At 54.8% G+C, this 24,740-nt stretch overlaps 1 protein-coding gene across 1 annotated transcript; it reads right to left on the reverse strand.

Moving 5' to 3' along the window:
- Nucleotides 1-3,562: 3,562 nt before the first annotated feature.
- Nucleotides 3,563-24,536, reverse strand: ARHGAP1 (Rho GTPase activating protein 1). The gene is made up of 13 exons (XM_038764339.1): nucleotides 24,238-24,536; nucleotides 23,947-24,134; nucleotides 23,587-23,682; nucleotides 15,192-15,279; nucleotides 11,050-11,181; nucleotides 10,711-10,797; nucleotides 10,197-10,295; nucleotides 9,982-10,089; nucleotides 9,818-9,894; nucleotides 9,214-9,291; nucleotides 6,686-6,814; nucleotides 6,094-6,197; nucleotides 3,563-5,689 (listed from the first exon to the last, which is right to left on the reverse strand). The coding sequence occupies exons 2-13, from the start codon at nucleotides 24,077-24,079 to the stop codon at nucleotides 5,507-5,509; spliced, it is 1,314 nt and encodes a 437-aa protein (XP_038620267.1). The 5' UTR covers nucleotides 24,080-24,134; nucleotides 24,238-24,536; the 3' UTR covers nucleotides 3,563-5,506.
- Between the last annotated feature and the right edge of the window lie 204 nt (nucleotides 24,537-24,740).

A 24,740-nucleotide genomic window follows, 5' to 3' on the forward strand; every position in this document is an offset into this window, starting at 1 on the left:
TGCCAGGGCCAAATGTAAACTTAGTGAAAGGAGATGTGGGATCAGAACAGCCCAGTCCCAGATAAGGAGGGGAGAAGTAGGGCTCTGGGTGAATTGGCCAAGGGAAAACTCACTTTGCTGCCCTAATTCTCACTAAAAGACATTCTGAGCGGGAAAAAGCGCTCTTCGACAGCACCATTGCCAACCCTGAGCTGGCTGGCGTGGCGTGCCAGCGGGTGATGGGATGCCCAGGTTTGATTCGGAAAGGATGCCAGGGTCCTTTTCCTTCACGGGCACCAAGACTGACCCCTAAAGCACTGGCCCTATAATAATAATGGCATTTATTAAGCGCTTACTATGTGCAAAGCACTGTTCTAAGCACTGGGGAAGTTACAAGGTGATCAGGTTGCCCCAAAGGGGGGCTCACAATCTTAATCCCCATTTTACCGATGAGGTAACTGAGGCACAGAGAAGTGACTTGCCCGAAGTCACCCAGCTGACAATTGGCAGAGCCAGGATTTGAACCCCTGAATAATAATGGCATTTATTAAGCGCTTACTATGTGCAAAGCACTGTTCTACACACTGGGGAAGTTACAAGGTGATCAGGTTGCCCCAAAGGGGGGCTCACAATCTTAATCCCCATTTTACCGATGAGGTAACTGAGGCACAGAGAAGTGACTTGCCCGAAGTCACCCAGCTGACAATGGGCAGAGCCAGGATTTGAACCCCTGAATAATAATGGCATTTATTAAGCGCTTACTATGTGCACAGCACTGTTCTACGCCCTGGGGAAGTTACAAGGTGATCAGGTTGCCCCAAAGGGGGCTCACAATCTTAATCCCCATTTTACCGAGGAGGTAACTGAGGCACAGAGAAGTGACTTGCCCGAAGTCACCCAGCTGATAATTGGCAGAGCCAGGATTTGAACCCCTGACCTCTGACTCCAAAGCCCGGGCTCTTTCCACCGAGCCCCGCTGCCTCTCCCCTGGGCCCTAGCCCAGGACCCAATTCAGTCTCCTCCCTCTCCCCAGGACCACCAGAGGAAATGGACTCTCCTCACACATTCCCCATGGAAGTTTCCGGGAATCAAATCTGTACGCCCGGCCCGGCTCCGGCTAAGTCAGCTGAGGGATTCTGTCTTTCGGATCATCGTCAATCGTATTTATTGAGCGCTTACTATGTGCAGAGCACTATACTAAGCGCTTGGGAAGTACAAGTTGGCAACATATAGAGACAGGATGGGCCATTGGTGGAGAGAAGTGAGGAGTGACATGGCTAATGCCCAAGGACAATACCAAGTTGTCCCCTCTCCATGGGGTGAGCTGGGACTGCCAGGCTACGAATTTATGCACCATTGCTCTTATCGGGAATCTACAATACCACTGGTTGTGGTTCCCCAGGAACCTTTTATGTTTCCTTGTTTGCATTTTTAAATGGCATTTGTTAAATGCTTACTTTGTGCCAGGCACTGTACTAAGCGCTGGGTAATAATAATAGATAATATTATAATAGTAGTATATTAGTACTACTATTAGTACTACTATTAATAATAGTAGTATATTATATATATAATAGTAGATAATATTATAATAGTAGTATATTAGTACTACTATTAGTACTACTATTAATAATAGTAGTATATTACTATATATATATAATAGTAGATAATAATATTAATAATAATAATGATGGCATTTATTAAGCGTTTACTATGTGCCGAGCACCGTTCTAAGCGCTGGGGAGGTTACAAGGTGATCAGGTTGTCCCACGTGGGGCTCACAGTCTTCATCCCCATTTTCCAGATGAGGGAACTGAGGCCCAGAGGAGTTAAGTGACTTGCCCAAAGTCAATCAATTGTATTTATTGAGCGCTGTGCGCAGAGCACTGTACTAAGCGCTTGGGAAGTACAAGTTGGCAACATAAAGAGATGGCCCCTACCCAACACAGCTGACAATTGGCGGAACCAATATTTGAACCCATGACCTCTGACTCCAAAGCCCGGGCTCTTCCCACTGAGCCCAGCTGCTTCTCTGATGCAAGTTCATCAGTTTGGACACAGTCCATGTCCCACCTGGGACTCACAATCTTCATTCATTCATTCATTCAATCGTACTTATTGAGCGCTTACTGCGTGCAGAGCACTGCCCCATTTTAGATCTGCCAAATTGGGTCAGATTCTGCCTCTTGAAACCAAGGTCCAGCCTGGTCAGGGAGAGAGAGAGAGAGAGGGAGGAGAAGGGAAAAGGGGGAGAGAAGAGAGGAATTGGGGGAAAGGGGAGAGGGAGAGCCTTCCCTTAGAGCCCGAAGGAGCCTGCCACTAAAATGGCACCGCCCTTCTTGTCCTGTTGAGACCAGGGAAATAAAAAGGGAGGATGTAGGACTCCAGCGCTTCAGGGCCAAAAGCTGTCAGCTAAGGGGCCGCTGTTGAATACCTGTTGAACAGGTTTTTTATTCCAGAGTGGAATAGACCAGTCTAACCAGAGACCCGGATATGCAACAGTTACATCAGAGAAGCCAACACCCAACTGAGATCCCAAAGCAAAGCAGTCAGTTGTCCCACAAAGCCTAGAAATAGGGCGTCTACCCTTCAAGTGCCTCCCTTCCCCTCCCTCAAGTTCTTCCTTTCCCTCCTGCTCTCCCTCACCGGCAAAGAAACCCTGAATAAGCAGACCCGATGCGGGAGAAGGGAGGGATTTGGGGTGAGATTCAAACCCAGAGCCCAGGTGTGAGCAATGGATCTCCCTCGTTGTCACAGCAAGGACCCCCGAGCCCAGAAGAGCTGTGCTATTTGGTTTCTTGGGTCTCCCTGCCCTACAAGGCCGCGTCGAAGGCAACCGCCTGAGAAACATCGCTCGCTGCCCCGGCGTTGGCAGCGGCATCTGGCCTGGTCTGCCCCCCGCTCCGCCCGAGGGGCGCACACAAGCTGAGGTGGCCATTACCTCCTGGTTATAATTAACGTCGAACAGCAAACGGCCGAAGCAGACCGGCGGCCGCCAAATCAAATATTGCAAAACTGCATTCCGGCGGCCACCCGGCCCAGGCGGCTCGAAAGCCGGCGAGTCACGCGGCACCCAGTGAGCTTGGGAAGGGAAGCAACGGGACCGAGAAAAGAAGAGCCAGAGAGGTCCCCTCCTACCCGGCCCGGTTCGGTGTGGGTGAACGGCCGTGCCGGACCTCTGTCGGGCAGGCGGCGAGGCCACTTTCCAGACAATTCAGGCCCTTGTCACCACGCCGGCCCTATCCTCGACCCCATTGGGACTCTGAAACAACAAAAAGGGCCTCCTTGCCCTTTCCCCACCTCGACGGGGCTTTGCCCAGGAGGAGAGGGGGCAGACACCGCTTTGACCACCTTCCAGCTCAGGAGGTGAAAGCCCAGGCAGGGAGGGCCGGGGTCAAAGCCTATTTCAAGTGGACAAAAAGAGGGCAAAATGCCACGGGAAGAAGCAGCGGGCCCGGTGGACCTGGCTTCGCCTTCTCTCCCCCCACCCACACTGCCTCCCCTAACCCTTCAAAGCTCGGAATCTCCTAGCACGGACCCCCCCCACCCCACCGGATCCTCGGAAGTCCAGCCCCGCGCGGGGGGGTTTCCCACTTCCATTTTTATTGAAATACAAAAAGTGCCAACGGTGAGATACACAACTGGTGCTGAGTACGAGTGTGAACTTTTTTCACAGTACAAGCCCCTCGGCAGTGGGGGCCAGCAGGAAGGGGGGAGGGAGGAGGGAGGCGGCCCCCCGACGCATTCTCGGGATGGCCCACCCGGCCACCCACACCCTGGAGAGGTGCAAGGGAGGGGTGGGACGAGATCAAATCCAAAAAGCTTCCCCACAAACAGGGGCCGTAAGCAATACTCAGAGTATACCAACAGGGAGAGAGGGCGAAAAGGTCTGGTCGTATGGCTAGAGGCCGATGAACCCCACGATTCAGCACGCGGGGGCCTGCGCCCCCCGAGAGAAGAGACACAGGTGGGATCCATCCCCCGAGGCAGCAGAGCAGGGTGTGGAGATCACAGAAACACTCCACGGGGGTCAGAGAAGGCCACGACAAGAGAAAGGGATGCAAGGCCACAGTGCCGGGCAACTCCTGCCCTTTCTCGGGCAGGGTGGTGGGTGGCACGGGGCAGGCACTTTCCTGTCGGTGTCTGGGAAGGGATGGAACCGGACGGAGGACTGAGGAGGGAGGAATTCCGTGAAAGCCCGTCGGGGGCCCCTCCGCAAAGTCCACAACTCCCCGTTGGGACTATTGGAGAGCACAGCGGTGGCCATGGGAGCGTCCCGCCAGGCGGGGAGGCCCCGGCTGAAGGAGAGCTCTCGGAACTCCCAAGGGCAGATTTGGCAAGAAGGGATCCGCTCCCGGGCCACCCTGCGGGCAGGTCTGACCCACGAGAGTCACGGAGGTTCCACCCAGGTCCTGCCCGGGACTTGGACACATCGTCATCCCTCCTCACTCCCCTCGGGCAGGGGAACCCTGAGCTGGGGAGGAGAGAAGAGTGGTCAAAAGCTGGGAGGCTTCGATACCAATTCACTGGTCCCAAAGGGGATGGAGGAGGGCGGGAGAAGAAAACCGGGAAAGGATAAAGACGACCCGTGGCTGTGGCAGCTGGGAGCATATGTGAGGGACAGAGAGACAGGACAAAGCCCCAGCGGGATCCCTTGGACCACCTGCCTTGGCGAGGGAATGCCAAACTGCCCCTCTGCCTGAGGAGCTGAGAAGGCTTAAACCCTCCACTGGTCCCCCAGGTGAACCGGCCTCACGAGTCGCCCCCGTATCGAGGCTGACCCGAGCGGGGACTGACCGGACTGCGGGGATGGGGAGGACAGGGCCGTCCAGACATTCCCCACCTGGCAGTTGGGCGCTTCTCGGACAGGAAGAACGGGGTGGAACTTCCAAGAAGAACAGCCTCCCTCGGAAAGGCCCTCCCACCTCCCGCCCACATCGGAACCAATCCCGGGAGATCAACATTTCCCTGGCAAGAGGAGATGACACAACCAACCCATGGCCTCGGGCCACGGTTGACGTCATCCACGGTCACCAAGGAAATGGCGGGATGGAGGCCACGGTGGGATGGGGAAGGGGTCCCCGGCCAGGAGGAAGAAGAGGGTTGGTTTTCAGGGCAACTCTTCCACCGGATGTCATCTTTCCTGCTTCTGAGACTGGGTCCCCGGACCCTGAAGAGGTACCAGGGAGGTCCCTGGCTCAGGAGCAGGGGTGGCACGTAATTACAGCTGGTGAGAGAAGGAACGTTTGCACGAGCAATGGCCCCAAGGGACCAGCCGTGCCCGGGATGGGCGGCCGGGCTTGGGCCGAGCGGGTCACCATCCCCGGGCGGGAGGAAATGCTCCTTCCCCGGGCTCCCCGAGAACCCCCATTCTGCTGAGCAACCCACCTTCGCGGCAGCCGAGAGCCCCCGGGCTGGGACCCCAAGGAGAGGGGAGCGGGGTCGGCGAGACGGGAGGGGAGGAGGGCGGGGTTGGGTGAGCCCAGAGACAAGAGGCGGAGGGGCAGGGGGAGGGCGAGGCGACTGCTCAGGGTCCCTCCCTCGCAGGGAGCAGCTCCTCCTGATGATCCAGCAGGAACTTGGTAAAGCTGTTGATGGGGTTGATGGCCTGGAGGGTCAGCGCCATGTCCTTAGCCCACAGAAGGTTGGGGCCGAAGACTATCGCCAGGTTAGTGTTGTTCATCATGTTCTGCTCACTATGGGAGGACACCTAGGGAAGGGGCAAGGACGGACGCTGAACTGCCGAGGGTCCCGAGCCAAAAAGGCACACTCCACAGAGACATCGTCCCCGTCCCCAGCCGCGGAACGGACGCCCCCCGTAGACTGTCAGTTCGTCGTGGGCAGGGAATGTGTCCGTTTATTGCTGGAGTGTACTCTCCCGAGCGCTTAGTACAGTGCTCTGCACACAGCACGCGCTCAATAAATACGACCGAATAAGTGAACGAACGGACCGAGATCCACGCGGCGGTCGTAGCACTTGGAAAATCCACGGTTCAAACCTCCTTACGGCTTTCTCCCCAGCTTCCTCGACTGGGCGGTTCGGTGTTTGGGGCCACGTGGCACCAACCACGGGGACGAGGGCAGAGGTGGTGAGTGGGGAGAGGGGCCACTCACCTGGGCCAGAAAGACCATGAGGAAGTGCAGCACCCGGTAGTTCTCCTTGGGCAGCGTCTGCAAGGCCTGGCGTGTCACCTCCACTCGCTGGCTCTCCTCTATGTCTACAGTATATGAGGGATCCAGGGGTGGGTTGGAGAGGAGGGGGAAGAAGCGCTCAGAACAGCTTTCTTGGGGGGTTGGAGGAGGGGGAAGAGGAGGAGAGCGAGTGGCCTCAGAAAAGCAGCGTGCCTCAGTGGAAAGAGCTCGGGCTTTGGAGTCAGAGGTCATGGGTTCAAATCCCGGCTCCGCCACTTGTCAGCTGTGTGACACTTCACTTCCCTGTGCCTCAGTTCCCTCGTCTGCAAAATGGTGATTAAAACCGTGAGCCCCCCGTGGGACAACCTGATCACCTTGTATCCCCCCCAGCGCTTAGAACAGTGCTTTACACATAGTAAGCGCTTAACAAATACCATCATCACTATTATTATTATTATAGAGAACGACTCCATATTTCCCGAGGTGGCGGCCCCCAGGCTGGGTTCAGAAGGGGGCCCCCCGACAGGGCCGGAGTCGGGGTGTTGGGAGGGTGGATTCGGAAGATAGTACTCACTGAGGAAGCCCGCGACAAAGGGATAGAGGTTGAACGTGAGCAGGGGTTCGGGCAGTTCCCGCAGGAAGGCCTTGAGGATGACGGCGGCCAGGTGCATGGCCTCGTACTGTTCAAAGTCCACCGCCAGCCCTGGGGAGACGGGATTGAAGAGGAAGAGGGAGGACACGGGGGAGGACAGCTGTGGCCACGGGACAGAGGCAGAGGGAGGACCTCAGGTTCCCAAGATCCCTTCGCTTTGGGACGGGGGACAGGAGGCCGGGCCACCTCCACCAACAGCCACCACCTTGCCCTCCCACACCCACACCAACCTTGGGGGACGGGGATCCCTCCCGAGGCACCTCCCGGGCCGCAAACAACACACACGCACCGGCTTTATCGGTGAGCGGGGAAGGGTTTACGAGCGGGCCGGTCGGTCCTACCCCCGGACCCGCTCAGGATGACCTCTGCCCTGGGGGATCGGTCGCTACCCCACTTGTCTGCTGGGTGACTTTGGGCAAGTCACTTAACTTCTCTGCGCCTCAGTTACCTCACCTGTAAAATGGGGATTGAGACTGGGAGCCCTACGTGGGACAACCTGATCACCCTGTATCCCCCACGGTGCTTCCAACAGTGCTTCGCACATAGTAAGCGCTTAACCAATACCATCATTATTACCTCTCGCCCTCCAGGCCTCTCCTCGGCAACCTGCTCAGGCTGGCTCCAGAGAGGAGACTCCCCACCACGTCAATCACGGGGGTCGTGACTTGTCATCATCATCATCAATCGTATTTATTGAGCGCTTACTGGGTGCAGAGCACTGTACTAAGCGCTTGGGAAGTACAAATTGGCAACATATAGAGACAGTCCCTACCCAACAGTGGGCTCCTCACCGTGACCTTCACCACTCCCCTGATGGTGACCCAGGCATCGCCCCTGTTCCCCACCCACTGACCCTCTCCTCCCCCGAGGGCAGGCAGGCCCAGTCTGTGACCCCCACATGGTACGTGGCCTGCCGGGAGGCCGTTAGCGGCTCCCAGACGGTCCGGCTTCTGCAGGAAAGGGGGAAGGAGAAGAAAGAGGCAGGCAGAGGGATCTCGTCCTCCCCGCCATCGGCAGCCTGGCCCTGCGCTCCTGTTCGGGGCCGAGGGGGCTGCTGCCGCCCTCCATCTCCGAGGCCCTTCCAGCCGCGGCCCTGCCCGAGAAACCCGGAGAACAGCAGCTGTGACACCTCCCCCAGGCCGGAGCAGAAGGAAAGCGCCGGGCTGCAGGTGGAGACAGGGGATGGGCAGGCTCAATTATGTCTTTCCTGCTTCCCGCAGGAATGATCCAGAGGAGAGGGTGCGCGGAGATGGAACGTGGGAGAAGGTGCGTGGCACACTCTCTCTCTGTCATCATTTGTGCTCAGACCCCATCTCACCGTTTCAGCTCCTCTCTGACTGCCCATTTCTTGCCTTTTCCATTCCCCTATACTTTGACCACTGCCAGGGTCCCCAAAGAATCAATCAATCCTATTTATTGAGCGCTTACTGTGTGCAGAGCACTGCACTGAGCGCTTGGGAAGTACAAGTTGTCAACAAAGAAGCCTGGAGCGGACACATTACACCTGGAAGAAGTGAATACCGAGAGTTCTTTGCCCCAATTTCATTCCTTTTTGTTCCATTTGTTTACAGGGTGTTTGGGGGGCTGATAATTTTACCAAGTAATGTACTGGTAACTTTCAGCTTTTAAAAAGCGCACCCCGCATATGAGTACATCAGCGCCTGAAGGACTCGTCCTCAGGGACGAGTGTAGGAGCAAGCCCGGGCTAGGTGGTGGCCATTTGTTCTGTCAAGCTTTCAAGAGCCTGTGCCTAGGCGGGTCCAGCTGCCTCATCCAAACCCTAACCTAGCCCTGACCCTAGTTGTAACCTCCCTCTGACCCTAGGCTAGCCCTTATACTAGCTGAAACCTAACTCCAATCCTAGCCTAGCCCTCGCTGTAATCTAACCCTAATCCTAGCCCTTACTCTAGCTGTAACCCCAGTTTAACCCTTGCCCATATTCTAGTCGTTACTTAACCCAGCCCTTACCTCAGCTGTAACCAAACCTTCACCCTAGCCTAGCCCTAACCTTAGCTAAACTCTAACCCTAACCATAGGTCTAACCTAGTCCTACCCTTAGCCTAGCCCTGACTCTAGGAGTTATCTCACCCTAACAGTAGCCCTAACCTTAGCTCTTACCTATCTAGGCAAATTAGCCCAGACCCCTGGACCCTGCGGGAAAGCGGGCTGGACCAATGGGAGGATTTGAACTTGGATCCACCTACGAGGCTGGAAATTGTGCTTCTTCCAGCTGAGGGGGCATGGTCCCAACATCCAGAGGATGTAACCAGAGGAAGGCCTGTCCCCGTTGCCCTCACCTACAGAGCCTGAGAGCTGGAGGCCTCTTAAGTTTCTCTGCCGGGCCACGGGAAGTACTGACTCTCTGGTGACCGGCTACCTCTGCGGTCCAGGAGGGGAGGAAGAAGGAGGGGTCCTGCAGTGGGGAGAAGAAGGAGGGGGACGGCACTTACCCATGTTGTATTTCTGCTGCACCTCACGGACAACCTGGATGTTCGCTGATCTCCGGAAAATCCCCTCAGTGGTGAGAGCTGGGGACGAGAGCAGCCAGGGGAGCGGGTGAGGGGGCTCTCGATGGCGGGAAGCCACACCAGCAGAACCCCCACACTCCCAGACTTCTGGTTCAGAAGCACCGCGACCCGGACCCAGGCACGCCTGAAGATGAACTCTGCCGCACTACAATATCCCGGGGGGGGCCCAGTCTCAGCCTGACGGCACCCCAATCTCAGCCTCACGATACCCCTAGGACCCCAGTCGGCCTCTTTTCACAGGGGCCCTTGGAGGACTACAGAGGGTGGTCTCGGCATCAGGAATCTGGAGCCCCTTAGGCTGAGAAAGCGGAAAGGAGAGAAGATGCCAATCCCTAGGGTCCAGAGCCCGTCTCCAACCAAGACCTTCTAAGAGAGAGTTGGATCCTCCTGAGGCCCTCCCCGGCAGAGGAAAGGACAGAAGATGCCAATCCCGAGGGCCCAGAGCCCGGCTCCGACCGAGACCTTCTAAGAGCCAGTTGGGTCCTCCTGAGGCCCTCCCCGGCTGGCAGGCCGGCCCACCACTCACCGTGTGCCCTCAGATAGGCAACGGTCTCTCTGAGGACCACCGGGATGTGCTCGGGATCAGCGCTCTTCTCCTGGAGGCTGTGGAGAGAGGAGCGATGGGTGAGGGGGGAGCGGTGGCCAGTGGCCCCTTTCAGATGCCTTCCCTCACCCCGGACTGACACTTACTGCTGCAGCGACATGCCAAACTGCTGGTTGGGCAAGGGGGGCCGTGGAGGGGTGGGCTTGGGGGCTGTTGACGGGACCTTCTGTGTCGATCTGAGGAAGTCATCGTACCTAGGGAAGGAGTGGAGCCAGGGATGACGCGGTGCCTCCAGCCCCCTGCCCTCCTCCTCTCCATCCTCCTCACACACGCCCTCTCCCCGCCTCCTCCTCGGGCTCACTTGAGCACTTGACGAGGGATGCCCAGTTGCTCCAGCTTCACGTGCTCGCTCAGTTCACTCAGATAGTTCACGTAGAAGATCTTCTGCCCAAACTTGAAGCTGCAAAGGAAACGAGTCCGGCTCAGCGGGGAGGAGAATCGAAGAGAGAGGGAGAAGACGGGAGGAGGGGAGAGGAGAACGGGGTGAGGAAGTTCGGAAGAGAGGCGAGCTACAGAGGAAGAAGTAAAGGAGGGAGAGAGGCCAAGGAGTAAAGAGGAGAGGTCAAACGGAAGGGAGAGAAAGGGGGAAAGAGCGAAAAGGAAGGAGGGAGGGAGAGCAAGGAAAGAGAGAGAAAAGGGAGGGGAGAGGAGGCAGAGGCAGCAGGAGCTTCCAACTTCCCAGGTCTCTCCCAAGGTCCCATTCTCTGCTCCAAACTTGGGGTCGAGTCCCGAAACATCGGAGCCTCCTTGGGGCCCCGGATCTGCTGGAGCCCAGGGGTCAGGGGAGCTGAGAGAGGGTGCTTCCTCGGGCTCACCTGATGAGGGGCTTGAAGAGGATGAGCAAAGTTTTGATGAACATGGTGGGGTGCACGATGTACAGGGCCTTGATATTCTTCTTGTATCTGGGGAGAAAAGAGAAGGGGCAGAGAGGGCACTGAGTCCAAGGTCACAGTGGTCCCCTGGAGGGTGAAAGGAAAGAGGAGGAGCAGCCGGTAACAACCCATCCCAACGTCCAGGCCCCAAGTGAGGCCTCGGCAGAGATGGGGCAGGGGGAGCGAGCTCCCACCGAGGCGGCAACTCGAGCCGCCCCCTGCCCAACCTCCAGGGAGCCTCGATCCCAGAACCCCCCACCCCCTCACCCCACCCAGGCTCACTTGCGGTCAAACTCCCGGTAGGCATCACGGAGCCAGCTGAGCGAGGGCTTGTTCTCACTGGTCAGGCCGTGGTGCAGGTAGAGGAGGGTGTAATCGCTTTCCACGTACTGGTCCAGGGTGTGTTTCAGGTACCTGGGGAAATGCCCCCGCCCCAGAGCTCAGGCCTGCCTGCCCCGGCTCCCCCTCCGCCCCAGCAGGACCCGGCACGCTGCAGAACCTTCACTCGGGGAACACAGTCCCCGGCAGGCTGAACTCACCCAAGCCTGTGGCCAAACTCCAATCTGACGGCTACATAATAACAACAATGGTGGCATTCGTTAAGTGCTTACTATGTGCCGGGCTCTGTGCTAAGCGCTAGGATCATCATCATCAATCGTATTTATTGAGCGCTTACTATGTGCAGAGCACTGGATCGATACAAGCAAATCAGACTGGACACAGACCCTGTCCCACATGGGACTCGCAGTCTTAATCCCCATTTGACAGGGAAAGTGAAGTGACTTGCCCAAGGTCACACATATCAGGCAAGTGGTTCCGGTCCCAGTTCTGCCACTTGTTTGCTATGTGACCCTGGGCAAGTCACTTAACTTCTCTGTGCCTCAGTTCCCTCACCTGTAAAGCAGGGATTAATCAATCAATCAATCAATCGTATTTATTGAGCGCTTACTGTGTGCAGAGCACTGTACTAAGCGCTAGGGAAGAACAAGTTGGCAACGTAAAGAGACAGTCCCTACCCAACAGTGGGCTCACAGTCTAAAAAGGGGGAGACAGAGAACAAAACCAAAACATACTAACAAAATAAAATAAATAGAATAGATATGTACAAGTAAAATAAATAGAGTAATAAATATGTACAAACATATATACAGGTGCTGTGGGGAAGGGAAGGAGGTAAGATGGGGGGGATGGAGAGGGGGACGAGGGGGAGAGGAAGGATTAAGACTGTAAGCCCCATGTGGGACAGGAGCTGTGTCCAACACAATTATCTTGTATCTACCCCAGTGTTCAATACAGTGGCTGGCATATAATAAGCGCTTAACAAATACCATTTTTTTTTTTAAAAAAAGAGGTGACCAGGGAAGAGCAGAAAAAAGCCAAGTGGGAGCAATTTTTCTACTGAGCGAGCACCACCCACGCTCCCAGGTGGGAAAAGGATGCCACAGCCAGGCCGCTGGAAGGGAGCTCAGCTCCCCAGAACCCTAATGATGCCAAGGCAGAGAGACTGTGGGGACAGCACTGACCAGTGGTGTTTCCCACAACCTTTCTTGGTTGACCAGATTGCAGAGGCCCAGGGACACCTTTGTGAGCCTGGCTAACTTCCTCAAGTCAGGGAAATGTGGCTCGTTCGCTCCAGGGCTCAGCGCCAGTGAGGGGTCGGTTGGTCGGTCACAATACCCTGATAGTTGACTCAATCCCAGCTGACTCCCCCCCTCCTTCCTACCTCACCTGGAATCTGAGCAATCCCGGGATGTTCACTAGCTAGTCCAGAAGGCAATGGGAATGCCTTCGAAACCTCCCAGCCGGGAGGAGTCCCGCAAAGAAAGGGTCAGAAGGAGGGAGGAGGAGAAACCACGGAGTCCTCTTGGCTGCCACATGGGATGAGCTTGCCAAGCCAGATGAGATCAGACCACGCCCGGCCTAGGCCGTGGAGCTCAGGCCGGAGGGAGGGGCTGAGCCTCCAGAAGCAAGGAGCATGTCCTAGGGCTGAGAGAGTCAGGAGAGGAATGGCCCTGCTCAACCAAAGCCATTAAGGCTTCAAGACTCTTGTCAGCCAGAGCCACTGTCACTTACCTTTCTTTTAATGCCTCAGGCTCCTAGCATCTATCTAGGGCAGTCAGTCGGCTTATAACTACATCGCTTGTATGCCAAGTGATCGTGAGAAAATCGAAGAGAGGCAGGGCCTCGTCATCATCATCATCATCATCATCATCAATTGTATTTATTGAGCGCTTTCGTCCAACTAACTCTACACTGGGCTCCCCAGTCTAGTCCACCGCTACCTCACCCTGTGGCCTTGGGCCACACCGGCCCCTCTAGTTTTCAGCTCCAGAGCAGAGGAAGAGTCCTCTGCACCCCCTTCCACATATCCTGTAGTGCCAGGGGCCGCTGGGCCCAGACAATGGAGTGGGTGAAAGGAAAGCTAAATCCAACGGCTCCTACTCTATCCTAATCCTCCTCAACCTCTCAGCTGCCTTCGACACTGTGGACCACCCCCTTCTCCTCAATATGCTATCCAACCTTGGCTTCAGACTCCGTCCTCTCCCGGTTCTCCTCTTATCTCTCCGGCCATTCATTCTCAGTCTCCTTTGCGGGTTCCTCCTCCCCCTCCCATCCCCTTACTGTAGGGGTGCCTCAAGGGTCAGTTCTTGGTCCCCTTCTGTTCTCTATCTACACTCACTCCCTTGGTGAACTCATTCGCTCCCACGGCTTCAACTATCATCTCTACGCTGATGACACCCAAATCGACATCCCTGTCCCTGCTCTCTCTCCCTCCCTCCAGGCTTGTATCTCCTCCGGCCTTCAGGACATCTCCATCTGGATGTCTGTCCACCATCTAAAACTCAATATGTCCAAGACTGAACTCCTTATCTTCCCTCACAAACCCTGCCCTCTCCCTGACTTTCCCGTCACTGTAGATGGCACTACCATCCTTCCCATCTCATGAACCCGCAACCTTGGTGTCATCCTCGACTCCGCTCTCTCGTTCACCCCTCACATCCAATCCGTCACCAAAACCTGCCGGTCTCACCTCCGCAACATCACCAGGATCCGCCCTTTCCTCTCCATCCAAACCGCTACCTTGCTGGTTCAATCTCTCATCCTATCCCGTCTGGACTACTGCATCAGCCTCCTCTCTGATCTCCCATCCTCCTGTCTCTCCCCACTTCAATCCGTACTTCACTCTGCTGCCCCGGATCATCTTTGTGCAGAAACGCTCTGGGCATGTTACTCCCCACCTCAAAAATCTCCAGTGGCTACCAATCAACCTACACATCAGGTAAAAACTCCTCACTCTCGGCTTCAAGGCTGTCCATCCCCTCACCCCCTCCTACCTCACCTCCCTTCACTCCTTCTCCAGCTTGGCCCGCACCCTCCGCTCCTCTGCTGCTAACCTCCTCACTGGACCTCATTCTCGCCCGTCCCGCCGTCGACTCCCGGCCCACGTCCTTCCCTTGGCCCGGAATGCCCTCCCTCCCCACATCCTCCAAGCTAGCTCTCTTCCTCCCTTCAAAGCCCTACTGAGAGCTCATCTCCTCCAGGAGGCCTTCCCAGACTGAACCCCCTTTTTCCTCTCCTCCTCCCCATCCCCCCACCCTACTCCCTTCCCCTCCCCACAGTACTTATACATATTTTTGTACAGATTTATCACTCTATTTTACTTGTACATATTTACTATTCTATTTATTTTGTTAATGATTTGCATATAGCTTTAATTCTATCTGTTCTGACGATTTTGACACCCGTCTACAAGTTTTGTTTTGTTGTCTGTCTACCCCTTCTAGACTGTGAGCCCATTGCTGGGTAGGGACCGTCTCTATATGTTGCCGACTTATACTTCCCAAGCGCTTAGCACAGTGCTCTGCACACAGTAAGCTCTCAATAAATACGACTGACTGACTGAATGACTGAATGAAAGTGTGGAAGGTGGAGTTGTCTGTTTTTCGGTTCACTCTGACTTGTTGCGTTGCCCCAAACTGAACACTTCCCTTTTCTGGGGGCTCTGTTTCCTCAGTGCAACAAAGGGAAGATCTATCCCCACTTCTGCAATGCCTTGCAACAGCAAAGAGGAAGGGGACAATAATCACAACGGCGAGGATGTCTGAGTGCTTCGGGGTGAGCCTGAGGAGACCATCACATACCAGGTACATGTGGACTGCGAGTCGGCCACATCAATAACACCCGATGAGGGACGTCTCTTGTCCGAGTCCCAGATGATTCTGCAGAAACCTCCTAGGATGACCGGGGCACGTCGGAAAACACCTCCCCCAGTACAATGGCTTCTCCTTTGGGAGTGGGGGGCAGCTTGGGAACCCACTCAGGTGAGTCAAGGGCACCCGTGGAACAGTCTAGAGAAAAGCCAGCCCGACGGACTATACATCTCTTTCTCTCTCCCCATCCCACCACTGCAAGGCCCCACTCACCCCAAGAGTTTGACGTGATCCAACTGGTGACTGGGAGGCATTCGACAGGCACTGAACACAATGATCTTCCGTCCATACTTGTCATCCCCTGGAGGGAGACACACAGAGACCCAGAGAGAGAAAGTCAGCAGCACAGGGAGACATACAGACAAAGACAGAGGGATTGAGAACAACCGAATCGGGCTGCCGAAGGGTGAGAAGGACTATTTATTTATTTCATTTGTACATATTTATTATATTTATTTTATTTTGTTAATATGTTTTGTTTCGTTGTCTGTCTCCACCTTCTAGACCGTGAGCCCGCTGTTGGGTAGGGACCGTCTCTAGATGTTGCCAACTTGTCCTTCCCAAGCGCTTAGTACAGTGCTCTGCACACAGTAAGCGCTCAATATGACTGAATGAATGAATGTTGGGTAGGGACTGTCTCTATATGTTGCCAACTTGTCCTTCCCAAGCGCTTAGTCCAGTGCTCTGCACACAGTAAGCGCTCAACAAATAGGATTGAATGAATGAATGAATGAACAGCCCACCAGGGGCTGGAAGTCCATGAATCATTTAAATCCCTTTTGAGCTAACAGCCGACCTTTCCGGCTCACATCCCAAACTCTTCCCCCCAGTTACCCACTGTGGGACCTTCTCGCGGAAGCGATCCAAACACCTCTTAGACCTGCAGAACGTTTCCTCTGCCCAGTTTCCTGAAAGAACTCAGAACAGGGTTCATTCATTCAATCGCATTTATTGAGCGCTTACTGTGTGCGGAGCACTGTACTAAGTGCTTGGGAAGTACAAGTTGGAGTGTTCTGCACACGGTAAGCGCTCAATAAATACGATCGAATGAATGAATGAAGAACGGATGCCAGTGGCTTCCGTGTTGGGTGAAGGCTTGAGTCATCATCAATCGTATTTATTGAGCGCTTACTATGTGCAGAGCACTGTACTAAGTGCTTGCACTGTACTAAGCGCTTGAGTCAACCTCATCCCTTGGGAATGCCCTGAACCTGGTGGCCTGAGAGCTCCTCCTCTAGACTGTAAGCTCCTGGTGGGCAGGGACTATGTCTACCAACTCTGTTGCACTGTACTCTCCCAAGCGCTTTGTAGCAAGAAACAGCGTGGCTCAGTGGGTAAGAGCCCGGGCTTGGGAGTCAGAGGTCATGGGTTCAAATCCCGGCTCCACCAATTGTCAGCAGGGTGACTTTGGGCAAGTCACTTCACTTCTCTGGGCCTCAGTTCCCTCACCTGGAAAATGGGGATGAGGACCGTGAGCCCCCCGTGGGACAACCTGATCACCCTGTAACCTCCCCGGTGCTTAGAGAAGTGCTTTGCACATAGTAAACGCTTAATAAATGCCATCATTACATTGCCCTTACTCTGCATACGGCAAGTGCTCAATAAGTACCACTGATGGATGGATTCCCCGTGGGCACAGCCCACTTCCCCTGCTCCTCAGAGGCCACTTTGACCTTGAGATCCCTTGGGATTCATCAGGTGGCAGAGACCCGGTAGCTGCAGTGTCCCACTGAGGCTCTCTGCTGAGTTGGCACAGCCGGCCCAGGAAGGGAAGAACCTAAGAATCAATCAATCGTATTTATTGAGCGCTTACTGTGTGCAGAGCACTGGACTAAGCACTTGGGAAGTCCAAGTTGGCAACATATAGAGACAGTCCCTACCCAACAGTGGGCTCACAGTCTAAAAGGGGGAGACAGAGAACAAAACCAAACATACTAACAAAATAAAATAAATAGAATAGATATGTACAATTAAAATAAATAAATAGAGTAATAAATCTGTACAAACATATATACATATATACAGGTGCTGTGGGGAAGGGAAGGAGGTAAGGTGGGGGGATGGAGAAGCCAAGGAGTGCCAAGGAAATGCACTGGGGGAGCTCTGCGGGCACACACGCACGCACGAGTGTGTACGCGTGTCTTGAAAAGTTGATGATGATGATGGCATTTATTAAGCGCTTACTATGTGCAAAGCACTGTTCTAAGCGCTGGGGAGGTTACAAGGTGATCAGGTTGTCCCAAAGGGGGCTCACAGTCTTAATCCCCATACAGATGAGGGAACTGAGGCCCAGAAAAGTTAAGTGACTTGCCCGACGTCACACAGCTGACAGGTGGCGGAGCCGGGATTTGAACCCCTGACCTCTGACTCCAAAGCCCGGGCTCTTTCCACTGAGCCACGCTGCTTCTCTGAGCCACGCTGCAGGACCCATGGGGCTCACGGTCTTGATCCCCATTTTACAGATGAGGTAACTGAGGCCCAGGGAAGTGAAGTGACTTGCCCAGAGTCACACGGCAGACAAGTGGTGGAGCAGGGATTAGAACCCATGACCTCTGACTCCCAAACCCGGGCTCTTTCCACTAAGCCATGCTGCTTCATAGCTCAAGGCTTACTCTACTTTGCAGTCGTTACTGGGGACAATGTAACGAACAAATAAGTGGAGGACTGGAAGAGTGGATGAGGCTCGGTTACGGATGAAGCCACAAAGTAAAAGATATATTACGGAAATGAAAATCAAGGGGGGGCCTGTATCCTTCAAACTCTTTGGCACCAACACAAGGGAGATTACTCCCCTCTCTGCCTTACCCGCTTCCCCTCCCCACAGCACTTGTATATATTTGTACAGATTTATTACTCTATTTATTTTACTTGTACATATTTACTACTCTATTTTGTTAATGAGGTGCATATAGCTGTAACTCTATTCTGACGGTTTTGACACCCGTCTACATGTTTTGTTTTGTTGTCTGCCTCCCCCTTCTAGACTATGAGCCCGTTGTTGGGTAGGGACCACCTCTATATGTTGCCGACTTGTACTTCCCAAGCGCTTAGTACAGTGCTCTGCACACAGTAAGCGCTCGAGAAATATGAATGAATTACTCCCTTTCTCCTTCATTTCTCTGCAGGAGATTCTCTTGTTCCACTGTATTTGCACACTTTCTCTCCTCGGCCCTCTACTTGGTGATACTTAAGTGGGGCTCTGTCATCATTAATCGTATTTATTGAGCGCTTACTATGTGAAGAGCACTGTCGCTCTCCATGGGTTCACCCGGTCTCCTACCTAACCAAAAAGTTCTTGAGGGGCAAGCCTATGTCTCATCATTCCTTCTGCAATTCCTCCCGGCCCCGAGATCGGTGCTCTGCACTGAATTCACTCAATACATAAGCGCTTAGTACAGTGCTCTGCACACAGTAAGCGCTCAATAAATACGATTGAATGAATAAATCCAGTCGATCTTCGATCTGGGGGCTACGCTCTTGGTGAACCCCTCTTGGTGAACGTGAGGAGACGCTGGCCTTCCCCGAGGCCGCGCACACTTGCGCACGCGTTTGTTTCCATGTCGCATTACATCCTATCCAGATACTGGCGTGTTGCCACAAGAGTGTACCCCAAACTCCCTGACACATATTTTGGGAGGGCGGAGGGTGCACACTGTTGACGGACTGGCCCCTCGGGTCCCCCGGCTAATTAAGGGGCAAGCGGATGCCCCCCGCGTCCCCCCGTCGGGACGAGTCGAGGCCCTGGGAGAGCCGGCTGGGCCGAGGAAGCGGTTCTGCAGAGGAAGGTGACAGTCCGCAGAGACCCAGAAGGGAACACACCAAGCTGAGGTCTTCGCATTCTCCAGATGCCAATTCATTCATTCAATCACTCAATCGTATTTATTGTGTGCTTACTGTGTGCAGAGCACTGGACTAAGCGCTTGGGAAGGACAAGTTGGCAACACATAGAGAACGGCCCCTCCCCAACAGCGGGCTCACAGGCTAGAAGAGGGAGACGGACAACAACAAATAATAATAATAATGGCATCTGTTAAGTGCTTACTGTGTGCAAAGCGCTATTCATTCATTCATTCAATAGTATTTATTGACACTTACTGTGTGCAGAGCACTGGATTAAGCGCTTGGGAAGTACAAGTTGGCAACATCTAGAGACGGTCCCTACCCAACATAGGGCTCACAGGCTAGAAGGGGGAGACGGACAACAACAAAACAAGTAGACTGATGTCAATAATAATAATAATGGCATCTGTTAAGCGCTTAAGTGCGCGAAGCACTGTTCATTCATTCGTTCAATCGTATTTATTGAGCGCTTACTGTGTGCAGAGCACTGGACTAAGCGCTTGGGAAGTACAAGTTGGCAACATATAGAGACGGCCCCTCCCCAACAACGGGCTCACAGGCTAGAAGGGGGAGACGGACAACAACAAAACAAGTAGACTGATGTCAATAATATTAACAATAATGGCATTTGTTAAGTGCTTACTGTGCGCGAAGCACTGTTCATTCAATCGTATTTATTGAGCGCATACTGTGTGCAGAGCACTGGACTAAGCGCTTGGGAAGTACAAGTTGGCAACATATAGAGACGGCCCCTCCCCAACAACGGGCTCACAGGCTAGACGGGGGAGACGGACAACGAAACAAAACATATTAACAAAATAAAATAAATAGAATAAATCCAAACCTCCAAATCCAAACCTCCTTCAGAGAGAGCCCTGCTGTGGGGTGCTGGAGGGGCAGACTCGTCACCCCGGGACCCCTGATCACTGGGACTAGGGAGGGATGGGGGGTGGGCAGGAATGGGGTGGGCAGGGAGGGAAGAGAAGGATCCTCACTGATCTGTCCCCAGGTGCCCTGGTCCACTCTGTGGGCACCACTGCCTTGGCCAGGGAGTTGGACTCTGCCGCCATTCTCCTTCTAGGGTCCAAGGTCCCGAATCCTGGCCTGGGGGTCTGCAAGTCCTCCTCCCGGGGTGGGCAGGAGCCCCCAATCACCCCGCCGGGGCCCGGAGCTAGGGCCTTCTCTGGGACGTATCCCAAAACGGGAATCAGCCACGGCATTCCTGCTGCCAACTCACCTCCGCCTCCGGGTTTCTGAGGAGGGCTGCTGCCTTCAGGACTCACCTCCCCGTTGCCTTACTTAAACACACTCCCCCAAAGTCTGGTTCAGACCCCTCACTTCTGCCTGCGTGGCTCAGTGGAAAGAGCCCGGGCTTTGGAGTCAGAGGTCATGAGTTCAAACCCCGGCTCCGCCAGTTGTCAGCTGTGTGACTTTGGGCAAGTCGCTTAACTTCTCTGGGCCTCAGTTACCTCATCTGTAAAATGGGGATGAAGACTGTGAGCCCCCCCGTGGGACAACCTGATCACCTTGTAACCTCCCCAGCGCTTAGAACAGTGCTTTGCACATAGTAAGCGCTTAATAAATGCCATTAAAAAAAAAAGGAGTGAAGAGGGTCTCTCCCCACTTCAGTCTATACTACACGCCGCTGCCCGGATCATCTTTGTGCAGAAATGCTCTGGGCATGTTACTCCCCTCCTCAAAAATATCCAGTGGCTGCCTGTCAACCTACACATCAGGCAAAAACTACGCAATCTCGGCTTCAAGGCTCTCCATCCCCTGGCCCCCTCCTACCTCACCTCCCTTCTCTCCTTCTCCAGTCCAGCCCGAACCCTCCGTTCCTCCGCCGCTAATCTCCTCACCGTACCTCGTTCTCGCCTGTCCCGCCGTCGACCCCCGGCCCACGTCCTCCCGCTGGCCCGGAATGCCCTCCCTCCGTACATCCACCAAACTAGCTCTCTTCCTCCCTTCAAAGCCCTACTGAGGGCTCACCTCCTCCAAGAGGCCTTCCCAGACTGAGCCCCCTTTTTCCTCTCCTCCTCCCCATCCCCCCCGCCCTACCTCCTTCTCCTCCCCACAGCACCTGTATATATGTTTGTACAGATTTATTACTCTATTTACTTTACTTGTACATATTTACCATTCTATTTATTTTGTTAATGATGTGCTTTTAGCTTTAATTCTATTTATTCTGACGACTTGACACCTGTCCACATGCTTTGTTTTGTCGTCTATCTCCCCCTTTCTAGACTGTGAGCCCGTTGCTGGGTAGGGACCGTCTCTATATGTCACCAACCTGTACTTCCCAAGTGCTTAGTACATCATCATCATCATCAATCGTATTTATTGAGTGCTCACTATGTGCAGAGCACTGTACTAAGCGCTTGGGAAGTACAAATTGGCAACATATAGAGACAGTCCCTACCCAACAGTGGGCTCACAGTCTAAAAGGGGGAGACAGAGAACAAAACCAAACATACTAACAAAGTACAGTGCTCTGCACACACTAAGCGCTCAGTAAATATGATTGAATGAATGAATGAATGAATGAGTGTATTCACTGTGCCTCTGGGATTCACTTCCCACGTGGCCCCTCTTCTGAGGGTTTTAAAAAAATTCTTTAATGGTATTTGTTAAGCGCTTACTAAGCACCAGGCACCATTCTAAGCGCCGGGCTAGATACAAACTAAACCAGCTGAGTTGCGGCTCCGTCTGTGCCCCGCTCTGGAGGAAAGGGGTCCGGCTTGCCTACAGCCTTCCAAAAAGCCACCATCCCTCCCCAAAACAGGGCCACAATCCCGCCAGCCCCGCTTGGCTCCACTCGGAGGGCCCCTCCTGATCAGCGGCATCCCGACGTTGAGGCCAAAACTCGCTAAAGCAGAAAAAGGTCCCTCAGCCCAGAGGGCCGGGGAGCTCGTCTTCCTGATGAGGCCCCCTCCGGCTCACCACAGCCGGGAGGAACAGAAACAAGTTGCAGTTCCATTTCTGAGTCTCCCCCGGGGCCCGCCTCGGGGTTGCCCGGGAAGGCGAGTGACCTTCTCCACCCTGGCCGCGCCTCTCCCCATCAGTCGGGCCACACGGAGCCAGGCAAATGTCAAGATGGGATCTCTGACAATCTCTATCCCATTAAGTAATAATAATAATGGTATTTATTAAGCACTTACTATGTGTCAAGCACAGTCTAAGCGCTGGAATAGTTACAACCTAATCAGGTTGGACGTAGTCCCTGTCCTACATGGGGCTCACAGTCTTAAGCCCCCGTTTACAGATGAGGGAACTGAGGCACAGAGCAGCCAAGTGACTTCCTCAAGGTCACACCTGGACAAGGAATGACGCTGGGATTAGAACCCAGGTCCTCTGACTCCAGGCCTGTGGGCCACACTGCTTCTCTATTTCTCCCCCGATCACAGCAGCCAGCCTGGGCAAAAGTCATTCTCCAATAACGAGAAGATTTCAGGACCCTGAGAAGAACGAGGACCTTTCTGCCCTGGACTAAGGCCTGGCTACATGTTTTGTTGTCTGTCTCCCCCTTCTAGACTGTGAGCCCTGTCCCTAGATGTTGCCGACTTGTACTTCCCAAGCGCTTAGTACAGCGCTCTGCACAAAGTAAGCGCTCAATAAATACGATTGAATGAATGGCTAGGGGAAGCTCTGTATGCCGCCCAACTGCAGCCTCCATAGCCACACTGACCTTGGCACTCCAGGCACCCAAACCAAAGCACCTAGCATCTGTCCTGGACCGATCCCATCTGCAATGCCAGGCCCAGATCCTCCGGTGACACATTTCCCCGGCTAGGACACGTCCTCCCTCTCTGGGCTGCTGGAAATGGAGTCCTGTCCGGCTCCTCTCAGGGCTCCTTTGATTTCCAAGCTGCTTTCAGACTTCACACCCTCAGGGTCCCCGGTGAGTTTCTGGACCGTGGATCCGCCTGCCCCTCCTAACTCGCTTCCCCGACATCCTCTATCGGTTTGAGATTTTCCCAAGGCCCTTAGGATGCAGACGTTCAATGCTGAAAAGGGCTAAATCCGTGCCTTGTGACTGTGAACCCCTTAAGGGACGGGGCCAGGGTTTCCCCAGGGAAAGTCTAAAATGGGAGCCCTTCCGGAGGCCCCTGGGCTGAACGGGTCCCGTTGCCCGGATGTCCCCGCGGCCCCGGGGGAGTTCTCCAGGAGGAAATGGTGCAGAGAACTGGCGAGGGGACAGACACAAACCGTATAGCTAGCAGCACTAGGAAGAGGGAACAGTGAGAAGCGGTGTGGCCTAATGGAGAGAGCCTGGCCCTGGGAGTCGGAAGAACGGAGGTTCTAATCCCAGCTCTGCCACTTGTCTGCTGGATAACCTCGGGCAAATCACTTCATTTCTCTGAGCCTCAGTTACCTCATCTGGAAAATGGGGATTAAGCCTGGGAGCCCCATGTAGAATATGGCCTTGCGTCTAACCTGATTAGCTTGCATCTATCCTAGCACTTAGTACAGTGCCTGGCACATAATGAGCACTTAAATACCATTTTTTAAAAAAAGCTACCAAAACACAAGTCAGGTTTGGGGAGGGATGCTGTACTTGGGAGAGGCTTGGATTTGGCTAGGAGTGGGGGGTCCGTCAAGTGTTCACAACAGCGCAGTGGGCCTTTTAGGGATCCCCAGAGGCAGGAAGGAAGACAACCCTCTCTCCTCGCCCTTCCACCTCAAACTCTTCCCAGGAGCCCAAGCGGCTGGCTCCCTCGGGGTCGCGGCCTGGCCGAGAAGGAGCCGGGCCCGAAGGGTCACTCACCTGCCACTTCCACGATCTGGTGCCGGGCAATGTCGTAGTAGGGGTCGTCCCATTTCAGGTGAGTGACAGGGTCTGGGGAGCTGCTCTTTGAGTCATCTGGGAACCAAACACAGCAGCAGCGTCAGTGCCCGGCCCGGGGGCCGCTGGCCGGCTGGGCAATCACCGTCGGTGAACCCCCTCCCTCCTCAGCCCTCTCTGGGGCTCCCCGGGACAGCGTCTCTTTCCTCGAGTGTGGCAGCCCCAAATTGTAGACGACCCCCCGCCTCCCGGTTCCCTCTCGGGTTCCGGACCGCCACCCCCGTTCCCAGCCGCAGCCCTGCTCTCCCCTCCCTCGCGGTCTCCCAGCCCGACGGCGCCTACCTGACTTGGGGAAGTCGGGCAGCTCATCCGAGGGCCAGTCCTTCTCGTCGATGGAGGCCAGCTTCAGCTGGTTCAGGGCCTGACTGGGGTCTTCAAACGGCAGCTCGTCCTGCAGGTCCGACAGTGGATCCATGGCCCCGCGGCGGCCTGCTTCACGCAGTCACCCGCAACGGCGTCTGCCCGATAAACTGGTGACGGGGAGGAGAGGCGGGGAGGGTTCTGGTCAGTGCGACCACCCCCATCCCGCCCCCGCTGCCCACCCCGCCTCACATTCCGCCCCAAGCCACCCACCTTGGGCCCCCCGTTCCTCAAAGGGAGGCCCCTGCGGCCCTAGGCTCTTCCTGTCCTCCCACAGATCGGAGATTTTGCCAAGGAGGCAGCCGGGGGCGAGGGTGGCACCCGATGCCACAAGTCCCGCCAATCCTCCAGCTGGCTGCAGGGAGGGCCGGGCCAGGCTCCGAACCGCCTCCCTTCCAGATCCAAGCGCAGAGACGACGCAGAAGGAGGGGGAGTCCGGGAAAAGAGGGCTTATTCGGAGAAGGCCTCTTGGAGGAGATGCGACCTTAATGAGGCTTTGAAGGTGGGGAGAGGAGTTGTCTGGCGTATAAGGAGCGGGGAGGGAGGATAGGGGAAAGGGGTTGGTGGTGAGATGAAAGAGATTGAGGCAGAGTGAGTAAGAAGTGCGCGGGCTGGGACGTAGAAGGAGATCAGTGAGGCGAGGCAGGAGGGGGCAGGCCGAGTGAGCGAATTAAAGCCGACGGAGAGGAATTTCTGTTTGACGTGGAGGTGGACGG

The sequence above is a fragment of the Tachyglossus aculeatus genome, chromosome 22 (assembly GCF_015852505.1).
Source record: "Tachyglossus aculeatus isolate mTacAcu1 chromosome 22, mTacAcu1.pri, whole genome shotgun sequence".
NCBI lineage: Eukaryota > Metazoa > Chordata > Mammalia > Monotremata > Tachyglossidae > Tachyglossus > Tachyglossus aculeatus.

Bases quoted from the DNA above. Each gene is read 5' to 3' on its own strand.
- ARHGAP1 (XM_038764339.1), bottom strand. From the start codon at position 24,079: ATGGATCCACTGTCGGACCTGCAGGACGAGCTGCCGTTTGAAGACCCC. The intron at 10,798-11,049 runs GTGAGCCTGGGT...TTTTCTCCCCAG, and splicing joins TACCGGGAGTTTGACCGCAA to ATACAAGAAGAATATCAAGG. The intron at 6,198-6,685 runs GTGAGTACTATC...CATATACTGTAG, and splicing joins CTTTGTCGCGGGCTTCCTCA to ACATAGAGGAGAGCCAGCGA.